The sequence below is a fragment of the Bos taurus genome, chromosome Y, assembly GCF_002263795.3.
Source record: "Bos taurus isolate L1 Dominette 01449 registration number 42190680 breed Hereford chromosome Y, ARS-UCD2.0, whole genome shotgun sequence".
NCBI lineage: Eukaryota > Metazoa > Chordata > Mammalia > Artiodactyla > Bovidae > Bos > Bos taurus.
Window position 1 is genome coordinate 18,291,510 of NC_082638.1, and position 23,454 is coordinate 18,314,963.

At 45.2% G+C, this 23,454-nt stretch overlaps 1 protein-coding gene and 1 pseudogene across 1 annotated transcript; both read left to right on the plus strand.

The window, feature by feature from the left end:
- Nucleotides 1-478: 478 nt before the first annotated feature.
- Nucleotides 479-5,562, plus strand: LOC132344485 (melanoma antigen preferentially expressed in tumors-like). The gene is made up of 5 exons (XM_059884098.1): nucleotides 479-526; nucleotides 1,343-1,409; nucleotides 2,772-3,091; nucleotides 3,376-3,978; nucleotides 4,737-5,562. The coding sequence occupies exons 2-5, from the start codon at nucleotides 1,374-1,376 to the stop codon at nucleotides 5,311-5,313; spliced, it is 1,536 nt and encodes a 511-aa protein (XP_059740081.1). The 5' UTR covers nucleotides 479-526; nucleotides 1,343-1,373; the 3' UTR covers nucleotides 5,314-5,562.
- Nucleotides 5,563-12,508: 6,946 nt separating this feature from the next.
- Nucleotides 12,509-18,760, plus strand: LOC132344441 (zinc finger protein 280A-like; annotated as a pseudogene).
- Nucleotides 18,761-23,454: the final 4,694 nt, after the last annotated feature.

Here is a 23,454-nt window from a genome sequence, read left to right on the forward strand (position 1 = left end):
GGAAAGTGCCAGCATCCTCATGGTTGTTACTTAATCAGGGACTGGATGATTCTCTTCGTTGTTAATCTTGAGCTTCTGCAGCTGTTTGGCCAAGGTGATTGCCGGAAGTCAAAGTGCCCTTAAGGCACATTCCAGCTTAACCCTATTTTAGGGGTTTTAACTCTATTTAAGGGACACCCACATCTCTGGCTGCTGATGGGGATGGTGGGAATTTGGTGAATGCCATATCCAGGAAGTTAACAAACTGTAGAGTAGCTTTCAGGGAAGGCCTCCTTCTTGCCTTCCATATAGAATTGTTGGGGCATCACAATGCCAGGCGTGGAGAGGTTCCATCTGTCTGTGTTCTGAGACCTCAACAGAACCAGTGTGTCAGCCGGCCCAGAAGGGGCTTCAACCCAGACCCTTTGATGCAGGATTTGCACCTCCCCAGGGAGAAAGTCCGTGTGGCTACCTGTTCTTAATGCAGAGCAGAGGAAAAACTGAATTGTATTTGTGGGCTTAAAGTTGAGCTCCCATCAGAATCTCTGTAAGTGAGAGCCTTAAGGGAGGGAGAGGGGTTGGGGTTGGGCGGGAGGGCGGTTTCAAAGGCGCTTTGGATTTCTTGTTCACTGGCACTGAGGGAAGGTCAGGTTACCCAGCTACATTGGGAAGGAGCCTTTGAAGGTCATGTTGAGGGTACAGGTCGCTGGACAGAGCCCAGGCTGGGATGTGCAGAGGACCCCTGAGCCTCCGGTTTACAGCCATTTGCTGACACAGATTTATGTCCTTGGCCCACGTTTATTTCCCTTCAGGAGAGCCCACGACCCTAAGCCATAAGTGGCTTTCAGGCAAAACAATGCCTGTCCAAGGTTTGGCCAGCCAAAACAGTTCCATCCTCTCCTAAAACACATTCGTAAATGTAATAGCCTAGCTTCACAAAGGAAATGCCCTTTTGCCTCCAGGGAGGAAGGAAGTCTGGATCTTGGGTTTGTCTTGGGTTTAAGGGATCCACTGGTCCCTTTTTAGCCACTCCCTCTTCTGACAATTTCACAAGCCTAGGCTAAGATAAGTCTTTGAATTCCTCCAAACAAAGCACACTTTCTTGGGTACTTTCATGGTTTTGTTACAAATGTCTGGTCCCTCTGTTCTCCTGGCCAGCTCCTAGGTGTATTTTGATCTGACCAGTTCCAGGGAATTCTTCACTCTCAAAATCTGGAGGACCCATCATCCCTCCATTACACCTCTGTTCCTCTGTGAACGGGAACATGTTTCACTGTCTGACAGTGTAGAAGTGACAGTGTGATACTCAGGAATCTTACTTTGTTTCTTTGTTTTCTGGGGTGACATCACCATCCACACAAAGCTGTCTGAATGTGAACATTTGGTTGATTTTGATGTGGCCCAAACTCCCCCAACGAATGTACCTTCAGGTTAGTTTTCTTCTTTTATATTTTTAAATATTTTGGTAACCTATTGTGAACAGACAGGATCCCATCAGTTGTATGTAGTGAGAAAGTAAAAAAACAAAAACCACTCAGCCTTAGCTGGATGGAAATCTAGTAGTAAGATAGCACTTTATCTGGAAATGGAAATTTCAGCCAGAATCGGAAAACTGTGTCCTGGAAGGAGAAGAGGGTCTGAGGACTGAGCACACTGCTCCACGCTGGAGCATTGGGCTCTGACAGATGTACCTGCTGGGGTCTTCATGGGACAGTCCATGCAGGCCACGATCCTGTGGAGAATTTTCTTTGCCTTTCCATTCACGTTGGCAATTGTATACTTTGCTTTTCCGTCTACATGCAGTTTTACCTTTATCCCAGACAGTTTGGTTGCTTCTCTGATTTTCTCCACTTGTACAGATCATTACAACATTTCCTAACTAGATAAAATTTGACAGGGTAGGGGCAGTGAGGGATGGGTTAGGGTGGGGTGAGATTTAGGGGATGGGGCCACACAGAACAGCATCTGGTGTCATAGATCCCTGATGGGGATAGAACTCATGCCCCTGCTGTGAAAGAATACAGTCCTCCACACTGAAATTCAGGGAAGTTCCTGGAATTGATTTAATGAAAGACATCTAATTAGGAGGAATTTTTGGGTGACATTTTACATTTTAGTTTGAGACCAGTGATTATAGTTCATATTATTTTACAGTTTTGTGATTTGACTAGCCTAAAGGATTTTGGGGGTTTCTTTTTGTATTAAAAGCTAAAGACTTTTTTAATCCCATGGGATACAAAAAAAAAAAAAAAAATCTGTAGAATATTTGAAAGAGTGGAGGTTTTGTTCTGAATGCGAGTGCTTTGGTCCACTGAACCAAATGGTAATAACATTTGTAGAAGAGACACCCAGTGAAAGTGACTTTTTTATGTAGTGACCTAACAGCACTCATTGTGTGAGTTATTGGTTGGAGTTTAGAGACAGGCTGTGTTGGGCTAAACTCCTGATTCCTGTTTTCAGCCCTTGAGTAATAATCAGAAGCTTTCTCTGAAGAGAGTGGGGTCAGCTGTCAGACTCCTAGGTATCTACCGGCCAGTAGGGCTGGGATTAAATGCAGCAGCCAGGAGATACGGGATGGAGCAAGAGGTCACCTTGTCCCTTTGTTGCTGCCTGGAGAGATGCTTGTCCATGTGCTGGTGGGACAAAAGCTGTGACTTTGTGGCCAGAGGATGTCTCTGACCCTGCCTTGGTTCCCTGAGGGTGGAGGGACAGCAGGGTCTCCCCGGTTCCTTGACCAGAGAAGGAAACGCCACCCCCCACTCCCATGCCCTTGCTCTCTGACGTCCTCCCAGGACTCATTCCAGAGGAGGTTCTTCAGGATGAACGTCCAGGCCCCACCCCGACTCCTGGAGCTGGGCGCACAGTGCCTGCTGCGCAATGAGGCCTTGGCCATCATGGCTCTGGAGGAGCTGCCCATCGAGCTCTTTCCACCACTGTTTATGGAGGCCTTTGCTGGAAGGCACACAGAGGCCCTGAAGGCGATGGTGCAGGCCTGGCCCTTCCCCTGCCTCCCACTGGGGGCCCTGATGCAAGACCACCAGCCTCATCTGGACACCTTCCAGGCAGCACTCGATGGTCTGGATGTCCTGCTTGCTCAGGAGGTCCGCCCCAGGTAAGGTCAACCTGGCAGACTGGTGAGGCCTGGGGGTGTAAGCAAGGTGCAGACAGGGCAGGTGGATGAGGACTCATATGGAAACAAGCAATTGGATGTATAGGACTGGTTGAGGGGGAGAGGGCAGAAAAAGCATGTGGGCCACCCCCCATTATCCCTTAAAGTGGGAACCAAGGGGGACCTAGAAGCCAGAGGAGCTGTGGTACGTGGAGTGCAGAGAACTCATGGGGTCCTGGTGCCCATTGGCCTCTGCATGGCTCAGCCTTTCCCCTGCGGCCTCACAGGCGGTGGAAGCTGCAGGTGCTGGACTTGCGCCGGAAAACCCACCAGGACTTCTGGACCCTGTGGTCCGGGATGAAGGTCAGTGTTTGCTCACTGCTGGAGCCTGAGCCAGCCCAACCAATGCAGAAGAGGTGCAGGGTGGAGGCGCAGGCGGGGCTGAAGCCAGAGCAGGCCCCTGTGGAGGTGCTGGTCGACCTGTGCATCAAGGAGGACACTCTGGATGAGACCCTCAGCTACCTGCTGAAGAAGGCCAAGAAGAGGGGGAAGCTGCTGCACATCCGCTGCCAGAAGCTGAGGATCTTCACCATGCCCATGAAGAGCATCAGGAAGATCCTGAAGGTGGTGCAGCTGGACTCCATTCAGGACCTGGAGGTCAACTGCATCTGGAAGCTGGCCACGCTGAGCAGGTTCCTGCCGCACCTGGGCCGGATGGGCAACCTGCGCCGGCTGCTGCTGTCTCGCATCCACATATTGCCACATACCACCCCGGACCAGGAGAACTGCGTCAACCAGCTCAGTGCACAGTTCCTGAACCTGCCCCACCTGCAGGAGCTCTACCTGGACTCCATCTCCTTCCTCGAGGGCCGCCTGCACCAGGTGCTCAGGTGAGGTGTGGCGCCAGCTCTGCAGCAAAACCTGGCCTCTTTCATTTCTTTACCATCGGGGTGTCTATTTGTGCCTGCTGGGGACATGGCCAGTGTGCACAGGCCACTTGGAAGTCCTCACGGTATGGCCGCTCTGTCCCCGGGCTTCTTGTCAGGTCACCTCCCTGGTTAGGGTCAGAGGCGTGGCCTAGGTTAGATGCTGCCAAATGGGACTTGTGCTGGGAGTCCGCATAGTGGGGGTCAGGTGTGATGCCCTTGGGAATTCTTTCCGAGAGAGTGATGTCTTAGCTGAGACGATGACAGAGAATGACAAAGAATTGTAGGTGATGATGGATGAATTGTAGGTGATGATGGATGGTTTGTGACCCCCGGATATCTGGGGGATATGCACCCAGGGATCGTCTGTAACTGCTGGGACCCACCAGCCCATGTCTACTGCATCCAGCCTGCTGTTGAATTCAACTAGCCGTGTCCTGTACAAACATCTTAATTCCTGTGAACAAAATACTAGTAAGCTGAAATAGGCAAATAATCTTTGTTTACAGTTTGTTTCCCACATTAAAAATAGTTCATCATTTTGTGCAGGGGGAGGTCATAACCATATGAGCATGACCTTCCCCCTGGAAGAACCCCTGCCTTCCTGTCAAGGAGGTGAGAGGCCAGCTCCAAGCCAGTGAGATCCCCTGTGTTCCTGTGAAAGGGGCCTCTCCTCCCCATATCCCTCTGCCCCTGACACTGACTGCTCTGTCTTTCCCCAGGTGCCTGAACACCCCTCTGGAGACCCTGTCGATCACCAATTGCCTGATTTCGGAGTCAGACCTGACATACCTGTCGCAGTGCCCGAGCGTCAGCCTGCTGAAGGACCTTGGCCTCAGCGGGGTCAACCTGACCAGCCTCAACTTGGAGTCCCTGCAGGTCCTGATTGAGAGGACCTCAGCCACCCTGCAGGAACTGGACCTGGATGAGTGCGGCATCATGGACTCTCAGTTCAGTGCCCTCTTACCCTCCCTGAGCGGCTGCTCCCAGCTCACCACCTTCAGCTTCTGTGGCAACCCTATCTCTATGGCTGTGCTGGAGAGCCTGCTGCACCACACCATGGGGCTGAGTAAGCTGAGCCACGTGCTGTACCCTGCACCCCTGGAGAGCTATGAGGATGTGCATGGCACCCTGCACCTGGGCCTTCTGGCTCAGCTGCATGCCCGGCTCAAGCAGCTTCTGTGCAAGTCTGGGCGGTCCAGCATGTTCTGGGTCAGCGCCAGCCCCTGTCCACACTGCGGTGACCAGATCCTCTATGACACCGCGCCCATCCTGTGCCCCTGCTACTTGCCCGACTAGCCCAGCTCATGAGTGGCAGGCTGAGAATGAACACAACAGTTTCAGACAATTTTTCAGTGTAAGCAGGAGAAAGTGATTTAGAGTGGGCAGTGGGGGAGGGCTTGGTGGGATTTTTGGAGAGATATGTTCCTACACAGTTAGAAATGTGAATCTGATTTTTGGAGGGGGAATTTTGGGCTTGGTAGGGTGATGGGGTCATTACCCCTCTGTTGGATTGTTACAAAGAAATAAAGGGAACTTCAATGTCAATCATTTGGTGTCCTCTGTGACCTGTGACCATGATTCTCCCCTTTAAATTCATGACTCTCCTGTTAGTGGTTCTATAAAACGGCCTGAGCATGAGTGGGGCCTAGATGCTCTCTGATAGGCCAGGATCAGCTAAAGGAGTTCAGGGCACCATCTTTCCACTCCCTGTGGTTCTCATTTCCAGGGCATCCACCTCCTCACTTATTTCTGAGGCTGTTCAATCTGTCATCATATACAAGGTGCATCCTCAGGGCCTGGACTGAACTAAGTGTCCAGGAGTGAGCACCGCTGGTGGGAATCTTCTTCCAAGGAACCCCTACTACTAACCCCACCCAGCCACTGGGGTTTTCCTCAGTGGATCCAGCAGATGCAAAACCTCCATCTCGGGCCATGGGCAGTGCCAAGATGGGTTCACTGTACAACGTCAGGCCCGGAGTCCTGGGGCATATTCACCAGCAGACCATCTGGAGCCTTTGGGACACACCAGCCCGTGCCCACCTTCCCACTGCTCAGCTGGATCTGATTCTTTGGGAATCAATGGACTGTAGCCTCCCAGCGTTCTCTGCCCATGGAATTCTACAGGTGGGAATACTGCAGTGGGTAGTCATTCTCTTTTCCAGGAGATCGTCCTAACCCAGGCAGATTTTTTACCATCTGAGCTGCCAGGGAAGCCTCCAGTTTCTAAGAGAAAACCCAACATCCTTGAATCCATTGTCTAAGTGTGCTTTTATGCCACTAATATTACCACAGGTTTTATTTTGTTTTTATATTAATAAAAACTTTCACACACAATTATTTGTTCAAAGGCTGATGGAAATCCATTCCCAATTGTCAAAAAAAGTCACTTCTGAGTTGAGTATTTCAGTGTTGATTCATCTGTACCTTTTTTTTAAAAATCTTAATCCTTACGTTTTTACCTTAAGCCACATGGTAAAGATAAAATTTCCTCCAAATCCTGGTTATCTGCCAATTTGACAGCATTAAGGCTTTTAACAAATTCTCTTTACCCATCAGACCTCTTTGCTTAGACCTAGTCCTCTGAGATTCAGAGATATTTAGTAACTAAAACAAAATAATGATAATCAGATCAGCCCTTCAGAGTGGAGGGCTCCAACTACACCACTTTTTCTGGCCAGTGGAGCTGAAACCAGCATGGACCAGCCAAAGTTTAATCTAGGAATGTCCTAGAAATTAGTATCATTTTGATTTGAGCTTTCCTGGTAGCTCAGATGGTAAAGAACCCACCAGCAATGCAGTAGACTCAGGCTTAGTCCCTGAATCGGGAAGATCCTCTGGAGAAGGGAGTGGTTACCCACTCCAGTATTCTTTACTGGATAATTCCATAGAGGAGCCTATGGAATTGTTGGGCTACAGTACATGGAGTCACAAAGAATCAGACAGGACTGACTAACACTTTCACTTTACCTTTAATAATGTGGGTAAGCAGGTGGTGCAAGTTGTCATTGAGTTTTGCAATGTGTCATGGTCCATTAAGGTTCAGTCCCTCTCTGTACCACCCTTGCATTTAACCTGTGAAACCATCCTTTTACGATTTCTTACTAAGCGAATTAGAACTGAGAGCAGAAGTAGCAAGAAGCCAGACGCTCTGGACTGATGAGGTGAGGATCAAGGAGGAGAGTGAAATAGCCGGCTTAAACCAAGTATTAAAAAAAACTAAGTTTGTGGCATCTGGTCCCTTACTCCATGGCAAATAAAAGGGGAAAAGGTGGAAGTACTGACAGATTTCCTCTTCCTGGCCTGTGCAATCACTGCAATGGTGATTGAAACCATGAAATCAAAAGACAGTTGCTTCTTGTCAGGAAAGCTGTGAAAAACTTAGTGTGTGGAAAAGCAGAGACATTACTCTGCTGACAAAGGTCTCTATAGTCAAGGCTATGGTCTTCCTAGTGGTCATGTACGATTGTGAGAGATGGACCACAAAGAAGGCAGAGTGCCACAGATTTTTGCCTTCGAGTTGTGGTGCTGGTGAAGACTCCTGAGTGTCCCTTGGACAAGAAGGAGATCAAACCAGTCAATCTTAAGGGAAATCAACCCTGAATACTTGTTAGAAGGAATGATGCTGAAGCTGAAGGTCCACTATATTGATCATCTGATGGCAACAGCTGACTCACTGGGAAAGTCTCTGATTCTGGGCAAGATTGAGGGCAGAAGGAGAAGAGGGTGATAGAGAATGAGATGGATGGATGGCATCACCAATGCAATAGACTTGAACTTGGGCAAACTTCAGGAGATGGTAATGGACAGCAAGACCTGGCATGTTGCAGTTCATGGGGTTTCAGATACAACTGGGCAAATGAACAACAACAATCTCTTGATATAAAGATGTCCCAGGGAGAGTAGAAGAGGAAAAGGTTTGTGAGAACAATGGAAATGCCTGGCTCTCCCCTAGAGATGGATAAAATCGGAACAGGCTGGCCACCTGGATTAGTGCCCTCTTGAAAGGTGTGCTTTCTGGCCACCTTGTAGAGTCCACTTCTCATACAGCCCTTATCTGTAGGGCTGATCTCCTACTGGGTACCAGGTGCTCAGTTGGTGTGAGGTGCCCAGCCCTGTTGGTGGACACTCAGGCTGATCACATGTCTCTCCATGGTCACAAGCCTCGGGGAGCTTCCTCCCTGACCACAGCAATGGACCTGCACTGGAGTTGACCCTGCAGTTGTCCATGGAAGGAAAAGTGGGAATAGGTCATGTCTGTCTTTCTTTTTTTGTTTTGTTTGTTGGCCAGCCTATGAAGCTTGCAGCTTCTAACCCCAACTAAGGATAGAATCTATGCACTCATCAGTGAAAGTACAGAGTCCTCACCGTTGCAGAACTACCAGAGAGTTCCTAGTAGGTCATTTCTTGAGCCTGACAGATGGCCCAGAAATCTGATGTTGGCTTCTGAAAGGCAGCTTCTATGCGTCAGGCTTTGATGAAGTCACCAAACATTCCTCTCTCCCTGAACTCTGGGAGCCCTGTGATCATGGCCCATATCATAGAAACTTCTGGAGGTAGAGGGAAATGAAGGATGACATACCCCCTCCACTCATATTCCTCTTCTGGCTACAGACTCAAATGCCTTTCAATAAATTCACCTGCTCTCAACCCATCTACAGAAATCATGCTGTCCTCATTCCTGGAAACCTTACCTGCAGAAGAGATTGAACTCATGTCCTCTGCTTTTTCCTAACCTAACGTATGAAGGCTTTTTGGTACATCTGGTGATAAGCTTCATTGTATTCTGCTTGACAGCTCTGGGGTTTTATTCCTTTTTTTTTTTTTTTCATTAAAAGACATACTCCCTTTCACATCCAGGATGGTTTGAGCACAGGCCTCACTCTGTTTTCAAGGTTCTGTCCCTCACAGTCTAGAAGAGAAGTAAAAGATGTTGGGGCCAGAAAGAGAGTTGGGTGGAGACCTTTAGCAGCAATGGTCTGCAAGAAGTGTTTCACAGGAGCAGGCTTCCTCCTGGAAAATCTGGGTGGGTGGGCATTTGTTGATGGGTGGGAGTCACGTGGGAGCTGAGTCATCACCTGTGTACATCCTGCCTGTCCTTGAGGTGAGCCCTCTCTAGGGACTCCCGATCTAAAGAATGTGTTAGGGTACTAAGGTCGCCACCAGAAATACCTCAGATTTAAACAACAGAAAACTGTTTTCTCCCAGTTTTGGAGGCCCGAAGCCCAGAATCAAGGTGTTGACAGTGTGGTGTCTCTGGAGGTCTCTTTCCTTGATGCATAGACAGCTGCATTCTTGTGTCCTCCTGTCCCTTTATGTCCAAGCATCCTTGATGTCTTTTGTGTCCTAATTTCCTCTTTTTTTTTTTTTTTTTGTTGCTAGCTGTGATGCTTCCCTTCTGGGTCTTAGTTTCCAGACCACGATTTGACTTTGGGCCCTTGACAGTGAAAGTTCTGAGCCCTAACCACTGGCCTGCTAGGGAATTCCCCTCTCTCTTTTTATATGGAGAACCATCAGATTGGACTAGGGCCCACCCTAGCGACCTTGTTTTAACTTAATCACCTTGTTAAAGGTATTATTTCCAAATATGGTTACATTCCAAAGTGTTGGGTGCTAGGACTTCTACAGATATATTTTTAATTAATTAATTAATTTGACTGCACCAGGTCTTAGTTGTTTCACATGGGGGCTTTGGTCTTCCTGGCAGCATGTGGGATCTAGTCCCCTGACCAGGGACTGGAGCCCAGCCCCTTGCACTGGAAGTGCAGATTCTTAGCCACTGGACCACTGTGAAAGTCCCCTCAACATATGGAATTTTCAGGACACAGTAAAGCCCAAAACAGGGTTGATGGTGGGGTGATTTGCCTGGCTGCACATTTGCAATATACCTGCTCCTTAGAAATGTCTGAGACCTTTAATAACATTGACTTCCTGGTCCAATTCTTGGAGATACTGATTCTGTGGGTATGGAGTAAGATTGGCAGAGTCAACCAGAACATCAGTACTTTTCAAAAGCTCTCTAATACTCACTGTTTAATATGACACCTTATGCAGCCTGGGCAACACCTGGAGCTTGTGAGAAACTCAGACCTACAACTGTTGGACAAGAATGTGTTTTTGGACAAAACACATAGCAATTCCTTAGATTCACTGAGGGTTAAGAATCACAGCCCAGGAGATTTGAAAGTGTGGCCCAAATTGAGAAGTTTGGACCCAGATCGCTTGGCTTTGCTTATACCCTAACTTCTTTCAATATGAAGGACATCTAGACGCTCTCAGAGAATGTGTGGGAGTCCTAGAATCTCTGAAGGGTGGTGGGGAGAATGAAGCTCCCAGCTCAAGCAACAACATGTGATTGGTGTATTGAATTACCAATAACCTGCTCCTCCCAAGGCAGGTGGTCAATGTGTCCAATGATGAAAAAATGAATTCTTGACCCTCCACCCTCAGGGTTTCCTGAAGGAGTAGATTCTTGGGTATTTTAAACATGTTTTTTATTGTTGTTCTCCCCTTGTAGCTCAACTGGTAAAGAATCTGCCTGCAATATGGGAGACCTGGCTTTACCCAGGGTTGGGAAGATCCCCTGGAGAAGGAAAATGTTACCCACTGCAGTATTCTAGCCTGGAGGATTCCATGGACTGTATTGTCCGTGGAGTCATGAAGGGTCAGACACCACTGAGCGACTTTCACTTTCATTGTTGTGGTTTCATTGCTAAGTTGTGTCTGACTCTTTTGTGACCCCATAGACAGTAGCCTGCCAGGCTCCTCTGTCCATGGGATTTCCCAGGCAAGAATACTGGAGTGGGTTGCCATTTCTTCCTCCAGGGGATCTTTGCAACTCAGAGATTGAACCCAGGTCTCCTGCATTAACAGGTGGATTCTATACCTCTGCGACACCAGAGATCAATCTTTCCCAAAGTATTGGAGGATTTTACACCCTGGGATTCACTTCACTACAGAATCAAGTGCGGCAAACACTGAACTTTCAGATTCCCAGGCCCTCTCCTCTGGCAATCTGAGTTTCTGAGATGTGATATGCAGCCCTGGAATCTCTATGTTTAACAATGTCCCAGGTGATTCTGAAATTTGAGCAATTTCTAGAAGCATATGAAAATGAACGTGTTAGTTGGCCAGTTGTGTTCGGCTCTTTGCAAACCCATGGATAATAGCTCTACAGGCTCCTCTGTACATGGAATTCTCCAGGCAAGAATACTGGAGTGGCTAGCCTTTCCCTTCTCCAGGATGTCTTCCTGACCCAGGGATCAAACCTTGGTCTCCTGTACTGCAAGCAGATTTTTTACTGTCTGAGCCATCAGGGAAGCCTAGAAGCATAAATAAGTAGTCAAAATTTTCCTTTCTTTCCCTTACGTTTTTGCAAACATTTTATAATTGACACCCAAAATGTTTTTGTTGTAAGTGTAAACACTGCAAAGGATGCAGCTTTTGCATACAATAAGAATAAACCCTTTAAGTAAATAAAACTAGGAATTCTCTGGGAAACCAGTGCTTGGTGCTCAATGCTTTCACTCTGGTGACCTGGGTCAGTCCCTGGACAGGAAACTAAGATCCTGAAGGAAGTCTCGTGGTGCTTCCATAAATAAATAAAACTGTTAATATCATGCTTTCAAATATATCCAGAAGAATGTAAATAACATAGAGTTTTTTCAAATATTTATTTTTATTTACTTATTTGGGTGCCTTGGGTATTAGTTGTGGCATGCAGCATCCTTTGTGGGTCCTACTGCCCTCTGTGTTGTGGGATCTTATTTCCCCAATCATGGATCAAATCCATGCTCCCTGCCTTGGAAGGCAGATTCTCAACCACTGAACCACCAGGGCATTCCCTAGCCTTGGGTTTTCATACTCACCAGCATTGCAGAAAGACATGGCAACCCACTTCAGTATTTTTGCCTGGAGAATTCCATGGATAGAGGAGCCTGGTTGGCTACAGTCCATGGGGTCACAAAGAGTCAGACACAACTGAGCAACTAGACACAGCACTCACCATCAACCATCTTAAAAGAGTATAAAATGATCTCTTTCTAATGGTCAGGTTTTTTTTTTTTTTTTCCTGTTTCATTGAGATGTAATGGACATATATTTTATAAATTTAAGGTGAACACATGTTGATTTGATAAGAACGGTATTTTTGATGTTATATCTGTTTATAGCGCTTGAGATCACGTTCATTATTGAACTTCATTTTTTTTCTAATTCAGTGACTGTTACCTTATAAGAAATGGAAATACACATATTTCTTCTCTAAAACCCTCCCTCCTCCTAAGAATCTGTGTGCATAAGGCTGTAAAGGCAGTGGGAGGGAAAGCTTGAGATATAATCTAAGTGGTGCAAAGGGGAAGGAGAGAGAAGAGGGGGAGTGAGGAAGGAAGGGAGAAGGAGGGGGACCAGGGTGTGACCTAGCACCCCGACATGGTTTTAGAAAGCATGAGCCCTTGCCTAGATCAAGCTCCTGGAGTTCAGCATGAAATCCATGATGAGGACCCCAGGAATCCAGCAGGTGCTGAATCTTCAAGTGCAGATCACTTGGGAGTAAGCTTGCTTCCTGCCCTCCCACCTTGCCCGCTCTGCCCCCCCAACCTATCCCCCTTGCCCCTGGAAGAATACAGGGGTTTGCTGTTTGCAGCTGGTGAATTTTCTGGCATTGGAAGAGGACCCCTGCCTTTTTAGGTTCCTGATATCAGCCTGAGCTCTGTCGGAATAGCTGTGTAGACCACCTTCCCCTGCCCTTAAGCTATTGAACCCCAAATAACTACAATTGCAGATAAATTGGAGATAAAGTGGTGGGCCTCTGGATGCCAGAGAGAGAAGTGGAGACTCTCACCACCCTGAGACCTGGACAATAGCCCCTGGGTGAAGCCCTGAAGCCCCATCCACATTCTTTCCTCTCTCTAGCAACTTGGTAGAAAGATTTCTAGTTGAAAGACTCGATGGGGGAAAACTGTTTCAGAAACCTGTTTGGAGCCCGGGTTGGATACTATGGATTGGGTTAGAATGGGCTTTAAAAGATTTGGAATCTCCTGAAACAGCCTCACTGTAGGGGTTCATGGACACTGGACACAGGAAGTGGTGCTGGTATTTCCAGAGAAATCTCTCTGGGACGTGAAGACAAAAACACTCCAGCTTCACCCGCCACTGGGGCTCAGAATGGGATATGTTTAGCCTCACTGAGTCAACTGGACATCAGCAGCTGGTGAGCCATGGGGTTTGGAATACTTCATTTTGTTCTCTGAAGTCATGAGTCTGCAAAATTTCTCTATAAAGGGCTAGAAAGTAACCAGGAATTAAGGTCCATTCGGTCTTTGCCATTAGCAGTGTGAAACAACCTTGTGCAGTGGCAAATGATCGCAGTTGTGTTCCAAAAAAACTTTATTTGTGACACTGAAATTTAGACATCATATAATTTTTACATGTCACAAAATGTTCCTTTGTTTCCCCCAAATAAAATTAAAAAGTAAAAATATTAAACGTATTTTTAAAAGTTAAAAAAAAAAACTAAAACATAAAAATCATTCTTAACTTGCTGGTTGGGAGAAAAAAACAAACAGGAGGCATGCCAATTTGTCAATCCCTTTCTAAACCATTTGCCTATATAAGGCAGCTAGCATAGCATTAGTGGCTTGCTACACGAATTTAGTAGGCTGGATTCTGCTTATGAAAAATAGAATCTTCATTAAATCTAAGAAGACATCACCTGTAATCTACAACATTATTTGGTGTTTTGTTTGTTTGTTTTTGCCAAACACAAGCTGGAATCAAGATTGCTGGGAGAAATATCAATAACCTCAGATATGCAGATGACACCACCCTTATGGCAGAAAGTGAAGAGGAACTCAAAAGCCTCTTGATGAAAGTGAAAGTGGAGAGTGAAAAATTTGGCTTAAAGCTCAACATTCAGAAAACGAAGATCATGGCATCCAGTCTCACCACTTCATGGGAAATAGATGGGGAAACAGTGGAAACAATGTCAGACTTTATTTTTCTGGGCTCCAAAATCACTACAGATGGTGACTGCAGCTATGAAATTAAAAGATGCTTACTCCTTGGAAGCAAAGTTACGACCAACCTAGATAGCATATTCAAAAGCAGAGACATTACTTTGCCAACAGAGGTCGTCTAGTCAAGGCTATGGTTTTCCCTGTGATCATGTATGCATGTAAGAGTTGGACTGTGAAGAAGGCTGAGGGCTGAAGAATTGATGCTTTTGAACTGTGGTGTTGAAGAAGACTCTTGAGAGTCCCTTGGACTGCAAGGAGATCCAACCAGTCCATTCTGAAGGAGATCAGCCCTGGGATTTATTTGGAAGGAATGATGCTAAGGCTGAAACTCCAGTACTTTGGCCACCTCATGCGAAGAGTTGACTCATTGGAAAAGACTCTGATGCTGGGAGGGATTGGGGGGCAGGAGGAGAAGGGGATGACAGAGGATGAGATGGCTGGATGGCATCACTGACTCGATGGACATGAGTCTGGGTGAACTCCAGGAGTTGGTGATGGACAGGGAGGCCTGGCGTGCTGCAATTCATGGGGTCGCAAGGAGTTGGACACAACTGAGTGACTGATCAAATCTTATCTGTGGCATGTGGGGTCATAGGTCCCTGCCCAGGGATTGAAGCCATGCCCCCTGGCTTGGAGTGAGGAGTCTTAAGTACTGGATCACCAGGAAGGCCCGAAGCATTATTTTTCACACCACTATAAAATATATATTTATATACATATGAATGTGTGTATGTGCTGTTGCTTCAGCCATGTTTGACTCTTCCAACTCTATGGACTGTAGCTCAGCAGTCTCCTCTGTCCACAGGATTCTTCAAGCAGGAATACTGGAGTGGGTTGTCATGCCCTCCTCCAGGGGGTCTTCCTGACCCAGAGATTGAACCTGTGTCTCTTAAGTCTTCTGCATTGGCAGGAGGGTCCTTTACTGCTAGAGCCACCATTTAGCCAAGCAAACTATGGTATGCTACTGATGAAATGTGATCTGGTATCAGAAATGGTCAAATTTAAACTTTAGAATGGTCGTAAATGTCAGCGAAACCTGTTAATGGCATGGAAGCTATCGAAAAATGTATTATATGGAGAGAAATTGTGTTATGTATCTTTTGTTTCAATGACTACAACTGGTCCTGACATCATCCAGCTACATACTGGCTGACACTCTCCCTTGTGTGATAGTTTTAAGTCATTAAGATTTGGATTTCATGAAATGCTAGGGAAAACTGCTTCTCAGCCTTTTGGCTAAGATCAAGTGTAAGTACCTGGGGATCCAGGAATTAGTGGGTCGAGCCTGTGATACAGACAAATGATTGTATTATTAAGAGTTACTGTTTATTTTTGTAGCAGACATATAACACTGACAGATGCCACATGTTGTTCTAGAAACAAAAATATAGCAACCCAATAGCTCTGGAGTTGAATATGGCATGTGAGTGGGAGAAGGCTGTAATTTCTGACATCATGGTCGGGCAAGCTTGGCAGACAAACTGTGGACCGTGACAGATCAGGAGCTGGGTGATGGTACTTGAGACAGCATCCTAGGCAGGGAGAGCAGCAGAAGTCCTGAGAAGGCCCCGTCCTCTCTCCTCGGTGCCCTTGGGAGATTGGGTCCAGGAACCCTGCACCCACAGATACCAAAATGCATGGCAGTGCAAGTCTCTTATATAAAATGGTGTAGTCTTTGCATGTAACTTAAGGGGGTGCTCCCACATGCTTTAAATTATCCCCAGATTCCTTATAATACTTAATACAATGTCAGTGCTCTGTAAATAGTTTCAAGTACACAAATATATATATATATATATATATATATATATATATATTACGTTTATATATATATTTTTTCCAGCATGAGGCAGGTTCAAGTTTTGTTATTAGAACTTTCTGGATTTTTTTTTTAATATATTTTTGATCCATGAATAGAGTCCGATGCCTTCTGGACTCACAGAGAGGAGGGCGTGAGGGGCAGCCCCAAGGGACAGATGAGGGCTCTTTTAGACATTTTATGTTGTTCAGCATTTCTGAGTGCTATTGGAGAACTATAGCAAAATGGCACCTACCAGCTCTCCTGTAGAGTGACAGGAGCACTGGGCCATCATGGGGAGACAAGGCAAAAGTGGGGGCTGGGGAAGAAAGTTTAAAACTGTCATGTCACTTAACTGAGTTTGAGATGTTTCCTTATGTATAAAAAAGGGTGTTAATAGTTATCTCAATGTTTCAGCCAATGATTCAATCAAGTACTAATTTTGTCTTTTGAAAGAAATAGAATCATCACCACTCATCTGCACAGAGTAAGTTCCAAGACCCCCAGTGGATATCTGTAACCTCACGTAGTATCAAACCCTATATACACAGTGTTTTTGCTATACAAACATACCTGTGATGCAGTTTATTTTATAAAAGTACAGTAAGAGATTGGCAACTAATAATGACAGGAAAGTGAAAGTGAAGTTGCTCAGTCGTTTCCGACTCTTTACAACCCCTTGGACTGCACCTTACTACTCTCCTCTGTCCATGGGATTTCCCAGGCACGAATTCTGGAGTCGGTTGCCATTTCCTGTTGTGAAGGATCTTCCCAACCCAGGGATTGAAACCAGGTCTCCTGAATTGTAGGCAGACAATTTACCATCTAAGTCACCAGGGAAAGTATAATAATAACATAGAACAATTATAACAGTATACTTTTATAGAAGTTTTGTGAAAGTTTCCATGTAAAATATATTACTGTACTAATTTACTGATGTTTTTCACCCTAAAGGCAATGGCACCCCACTCCAGTAGTCTTGCCTGGAAAATCCCATGGACAGAGGACCCTGGTGGGCTACAGTCCATGGGGTCGCACAGAGTCGGACACAACTGAAGTGACTTCACTTTCACTATTCACTTCCATGCATTGGAGAAGGAAATGGCAACCCACTCCAGTGTTCTTGCCTGGAAAATCCTAGGGACAGAGGACCCTGGTGGGCTACAGTCCATGGGGTCGCACAGAGTCGGACATGACTGAAGTGACTTAGCAGCAGAAGCAGCAGCAGCAGCAAGCACTTACTGCACTCTGTGGCCATACCTTTTGCAGTTTGAGGTTTAACAGCAAAACTAATACAGATTTCTTTTCTCTTCTTCACATTCACCACAGATCTTAGCAACCTCAGCATGCAACTGTTCTCTTTTTAATCAAATTGAGAACTTTGATATTTTCACTTAAATGTAGCACTTAATGGATTCCCTCTAGCATGTCTAAATGGCCAGCATCACTCTAATATGCTTTGGGTTCATTATTGAGTAAAATAAGGGTGATTTGGTCACAGCTCTGTGACATCTCAACAGTCATTGTGGTAAACAAGTAACAACCGAGTGGGATGTGCAGGACTAAGGAACGATTCACATTTTGGGCAGGAGGAAGCAGGATGGTGTGAGATTCCAATCACACTCCTCAAAATGACATGCAATTTACAATTTATGAGTTATTTCTCTCTGGAATTTTCCATTTAATATTTTCAGAGAACAACCCTCAGGGTTAACTAAAACCACAGAGAGTGACACCTGGATTCAAGTTCAAAGCCAGTCATTTCTAACATTTGAACAGAGTGACCAGACTCAGAAATGGAATCCCAGGGGGACCTGAATTCACCATGGCCCCTCCAGGAGTCTATTCTACAAATAATATGATTATGACCTTGGAAGGTCTCTTGACCTCACCAAGCCATGTTTATGGTGAGACACCATTTTCACAGATTCACGTAAATGACCAGACATGCTTCAGTCTTATGGATCCAGACAGCACATGTAGTTTGGAAGGGCTGGAGAAAACAGACTTTTTGACTCTAGCAAGTCAGAGCAAGATTGTTGGTCCCATGAAATGAAATCTGATCATGCTACTTGATGACTTTTACTGTGGACAGCATACAAGAGATAGGCAGCCAGAACAGAAGACTCACACAGCCTCAGCTGAGCTGAGTGACTCACAACCCTCAGCTGAGCTGTGTGACTCACAAGCCTCAGCTGCTTGAGAGTTCTAAAAAATGTCAAGTTTATGACCCAGGTGAGGAACCATCTGGAGTTTGAGAAGCAGAAGGGTGACAGCTAGGAAATCCACACTACTGGCCAGCACTGCAACCGCCAGTTTCCCAGCCCATTCCAGCTGCGTATCACATTGAAAGTGTCCACACTTCTGGGGAGCCCTCCACGGTCTGTAAAATCTGTGAATTGTCCTTCGAAACACATCAGGTTCTCTTACAACACATGAAGGACAGTCACAAACCTGGAAAAACACCTTATGAATGCCACATTTGCAATTACAGATCTTCAGCCTTTGCTGATACAGAGGCAAATTTTAGAACATGGCATGGAAACACAAACAAATTGCTTTGTCTGTTTTGCCTCAAATTTTTCAAACTGGTGATATCCTTCGTAAATCACACTTGGAGGCACTGGAACAAGAGGGTCTTTCCATGTTCCAAGTGCCTACTACAGTTATTGAAGCCAAAGGAAAATACAGAGCATCAAACCAATAATCATCAGCCATTCAAAAAGCCAGAACAATTGCAAGGGTTGCCTACTGAAACAGAGGTCATGATCCAAACTTCAGTTCAGCTGAGACTGAGTTGATTTCCCTAAGAGAGACAGCATCCATCATTGTGAGGAACACTGACTCCCGAGTGCCACCCAGAAAAACTACAAAGAAGATTGACTACCAACACAAACTACTCCAGATGTGTTGCAGCAAGGGATCTGGCTAAAAACTATGTTCTACCCACCTCCAGAAATTCAAAACAGCCCTATTGAGGTTCAGCCAGCTGTACATAAAGACCCTGCTTGGCTTTTGTTCAGTTGCTCAGTCATGTCTGACTCCCTGTGACCCTATAAACTTCAGTACACCAGGCTTCCCTGTCCATCACCGTCTCCTGAAGCTTGCTCAAACTCATTCCATTGGGTTGCTGATGCCATCCAACCATCTTGTCCTCTGTCATGTTTTGTGCTCCTTCCTTCAATATTTCCCAGCATCAGGGTTTTTTCCAATAAGTTGACTCTTCCCATCAGGTGACCAAATTGTTGGAGCTTCAGCATCAGTTCTTCCACTGAACATTCAGGGTTGATTTCCCTTAGGATTGACTGGTTGGATCTCCTTGCAGTCCAAGGGACTCTCCAGAGTCTTCTCCATTCTCCAGGACCACAGTTCAAACAGATCAATTCAGCATTCAGCCTTCAGTCCAGCTCTTCCATCTGTATCTGACTCCTGGGAAAACTATAGCTTTGACTTTATGGACATTAGTTGGCACAGTAATGTCTCTGTCTTTTAAGATGCTATCTACATTTGTCACAGCTTTTCTTCCAAAGAGTGTCTTTTAATTTCAGGGCCTCAGTAGCAGTCCACAGTTATTTTGGAGCCCTAAAAAATAAAGTCTGGATTTACTGTAACTGAGATTGTACTGGCTTCATCTCTCCACCATCAAGTAGCTTTGAAATCTCCATGTTCCTTCCTGGCTTCTCTCTGATCCCCAAAGTAACCATTTCTCTGAACTCTAGCACCAGGTATTCATTTTCCTTTGTTTCAAATTTTAAATAGATAGAATCACACAACAGAATTTCTGTTCCCCTGGTCTTTGTTTTCTTTCAAATAAGTGAGATGCATTCTTATTACATGTAGCTGTGGAACATTCCTTTTCATTACTGGGTAGAATTCCCTTGGATGAATGGGCATAGTCTTATATGTCCATTTACTGTGCCTGAAATTTGAGGCTTTAATTTTGCCTTTTTGAATAAGCTGCCTATGAACATGTGTATGTGTTTCACAGTAATTTCTCTAAGATAGCTATATCTGTATATATGGATATGAGATTTTCTGATAATCCATGTGGTAGTGGTAAAGTTGCTAAGTGGTATTTGACTCTTGCAACCCCACACACTCTAGCCCACCAGTCTCCACTGTCCATGGGTTTTCCCAGGCAAGAATACCACAATGGCTTGGCATTTCCTTCTCCATAGTATTTTCCTGACCCAGCGTTCAAACCTGGGTCTCCTGCATTGCAGGCAGATTTGTTACTGACAGATACAAAATAGCCATGAAATTAAAAGACACTTACTCCTTGGAAGGAAAGTTATAACCAACCTAGATAGCATATTCAAAAGCAGAGACATTACTTTGCCAACAAAGGTCCATCTAGTCAAGGCTATGGTTTTTCCTGTGGTCATGTATGGATGTAAGAGTTGGACTGTGAAGAAAGCTGAGCGCTGAAGAATTGATGCTTTTGAACTGTAGTGTTGGAGAAGACTCTTGAGAGTCCCTTGGACTTTAAGGAGATCCAACTAGTCCATTCTAAAGGAGATCAGCCTTGGGATTTCTTTGGAAGGAATGGTGCTACAGCTGAAACTCCAGTACTTTGGCATGAGGTCATGCGAAGAGTTGACTCATTGGAAAAGACTCTGACACTGGGAGGAATTGGGGGCAGGAGCAGAAGGGGATGACAGAGGATGAGATGGTTGGCTGGCATCACTGACTTGGACGTGAGTCTGAGTGAACTCCGGGAGTTGGCGATGGACAGGGAGGCCTGGCATGCTGCGATTCATGGGGTTGCAAAGAGTCGGACATGACTGAGTGACTGAACTAAACTGAACTGATTCCTGCTTCTGAACCTAAATAACTTGTAGCTCCTAAGTGAAATTGTTATGAAAAAAGGAATGATATTGAAAATAGCAAACTTTTTGAGACAGAGCTAAAGCAGTTTCATATGTTAATGTGCACTACATTTGAAAAGAAGAAAGCTTGGCAAAACAATGATCTAAGTAAATGCTATTCACAGACATTTTGGTAGCAATATAAATTTTTTAAATCATTGTTACATGTATTCCCTAATAAGGATGATCAGGTTTTCACATATATAAATGCATATTTTTCTCTTCTGTGAGGTAATGTATTTATATACTTTATCTGATTTTTCAGTCGGGGTGTTCATCTTGTAGGAATTTTTGTTTGTTTCCTGTAAGGCTTAAGGAATCATAGATCTTCAACCAGGAATTGAATTTCTGCCCCTCCATTGCAAACACAAAGCCCTAACTACCAGATCATTAGGGAATTCGCAATGAAAAAGTTTTCTCTCTCCTTGTCTAATATGCCACTTCAGAGATATTAAAATGTAGCTAATGTGACAGAGGTATTAAATCCTTGTGTGTGCTCAGTCACTGCAGTTCAGGTCAGTTCAGTTGCATTCAACTCTTTGTGACCCCATGAATCGCAACATGCCAGGCCTCCGTGTCCATCACCAACTCCCAGAGTTCACCCAGACTCACGTCCATCGAGTCAGTGATGCCATCCAGCCATCTCATCCTCTGTCATCCCCTTCTGCTCCTGCCCCCAATCCCTCCCAGCATCAGAGTCTTTTCCAATGAGTCAACACTTTGCATGAGGTGGTCAAAGTACTGGAGTTTCAGCTTTAGCACCATTCCTTCCAAAGAAATCCCAGGGCTGATCTCCTTCAGAATGGACTGGTTGGATCTCCTTGCAGTCCAAGGGACTCTCAAGAGTCTTCTCCAACACCACAGTTCAGAAGCATCAGTTCTTCAGCCCTCAGCCTTCTTCACAGTCCAAATCTCACATCCATACAAGACCACAGGAAAAACCATAGCCTTGACTAGATGGACCTTTGTCGGCAAAGTAATGTCTCTGCTTTTGAACAAGCTATATGGGTTGGTCATAACTTTCCTTCCAAGGATTAAGCGTCTTTTAATTTCATGGCTGCAGTCATCATCTGCAGTGATTTTGGAGCCCCAAAAAATAAAGTCTGACACTGCTTCCACTGTTTCCCCATCTATTTCCCATCAAGTGATGAGATTGGATGCCATGATCTTCATTTTCTGAATGTTGAGCTTTAAGCCAACATTTTCACTCTTCACTTTCAATTTCATCAAAAGGCTTTTTAGTTCCTCTTCACTTTCTGCCTTAAGGGTGGTGTCATCTGCGTATCTGAGGTTATTGATATTTCTCCTGACAGTCTTGGTTCCAGCTTGTGTTTCTTCCAGACCAGTGTGTCTCATGATGTACTCTGCATGTAAGTTAAATAAGCAGAGTGACAATAGACAGCCTTGACATACTCCTTTTCCTATTTGGAACCAGTCTGTTGTTCCATGTCCAGCTCTAACTGTTGCTTCCTGACCTGCATACAAGTTTCTTAAGAGGCAGGTTAAGTGGTCTGGTATTCCCTTCTCTTTCAGAATTTTCCACAATTTATTGTGATCCACAAAGTCAAAGGCTTTGGCGTAGTCAATAAAGCAGAAATGGATGTTTTTATGGGACTCTCTTGCTTTCTCTATGATCCAGCAGATGTTGGCATCTGATCTCTGGTTCCTCTGCCTTTTCTAAAACCAGCTTGAACATCAGGAAGTTCACGGTTCATGTATTGCTGAAGCCTGGCTTGGGAGATTTTGAGCATTACTTTACTAGCATGTCTGATGAGTCCAACTCTGCCGTAGTTTGAACATTCTCAGTCCTGTCCAACTCTTTGTGACCCCACGGACTGTAGCCCGTCAGGCTCTTCTAAGTCCATGGGATTCTGTAGGCAATAATACTGGGGTGGGTTGCCATTTCCCATTCCAGGGGATATTCCCGACCCAGGGATTGAGCCCATATTTTTTATGTCTCCTGTATTGGGAGGCAGGTTCCTTATCACTATCACCACCTGGGAAACCTATTAAAATTTACTTTTATTTAATTAATTTAAAATTAAAAGCTATTGCTTGAGGAACCAGATCTTCCTTATAAATGTGTTTCAATTAATTTTATACTCAATAATTTGTGAATCTCTCAGATATTTTCCTCAATTTGAGAGTCCATGCCCCTCTCCAGGTATAGGCTGGGTTTAGTGACTTGTTTCCAAAGGACAGAATATGTCAGGGGGAAAGAGATAACTTTATAGCAGAGGAACTAGTGGTAAGTCATATTGATAGTATGAATCCTTGATGGGAAGTAATGAGAAAGATATATTGCCTTGGAGGTATAGTTCTAAAAATATATAAACCCCTGTGCAACCAGGAGAAATATATCAAACCCATATTGAGAGTCATTCTGCAAAATACCTGTCCCTGAAGGACTCCTGAAAATTGTCAAAAGTCATGAAAAGCAAGGAAAGTTTAAGAAACTGCTAAGACAAGAGGGAGATCAGCCCTGGGATTTCTCTGGAAGGAATGATGCTAAAGTTGAAACTCCAGTACTTTGGCCACCTCATGTGAAGAGTTGACGCATCGTGGTCTGGAAACTAAGACCCAGAAGGGAAGCATCACAGCTAGCAACAACAACAAAAAAAAGGAAATTAGGACACAAAAGACATCAAGGATGCTTGGACATAAAGGGACAGGAGGACACAAGAATGCAGCTGTCTATGCATCAAGGAAAGAGACCTCCAGAGACACCACACTGTCAACACCTTGATTCTGGGCTTCG

Bases quoted from the DNA above. Each gene is read 5' to 3' on its own strand.
- LOC132344485 (XM_059884098.1), top strand. From the start codon at position 1,374: ATGTGGCCCAAACTCCCCCAACGAATGTACCTTCAG. The intron at 1,410-2,771 runs GTTAGTTTTCTT...ACGTCCTCCCAG, and splicing joins CCCAACGAATGTACCTTCAG to GACTCATTCCAGAGGAGGTT. The intron at 3,979-4,736 runs GTGAGGTGTGGC...GTCTTTCCCCAG, and splicing joins CGCCTGCACCAGGTGCTCAG to GTGCCTGAACACCCCTCTGG.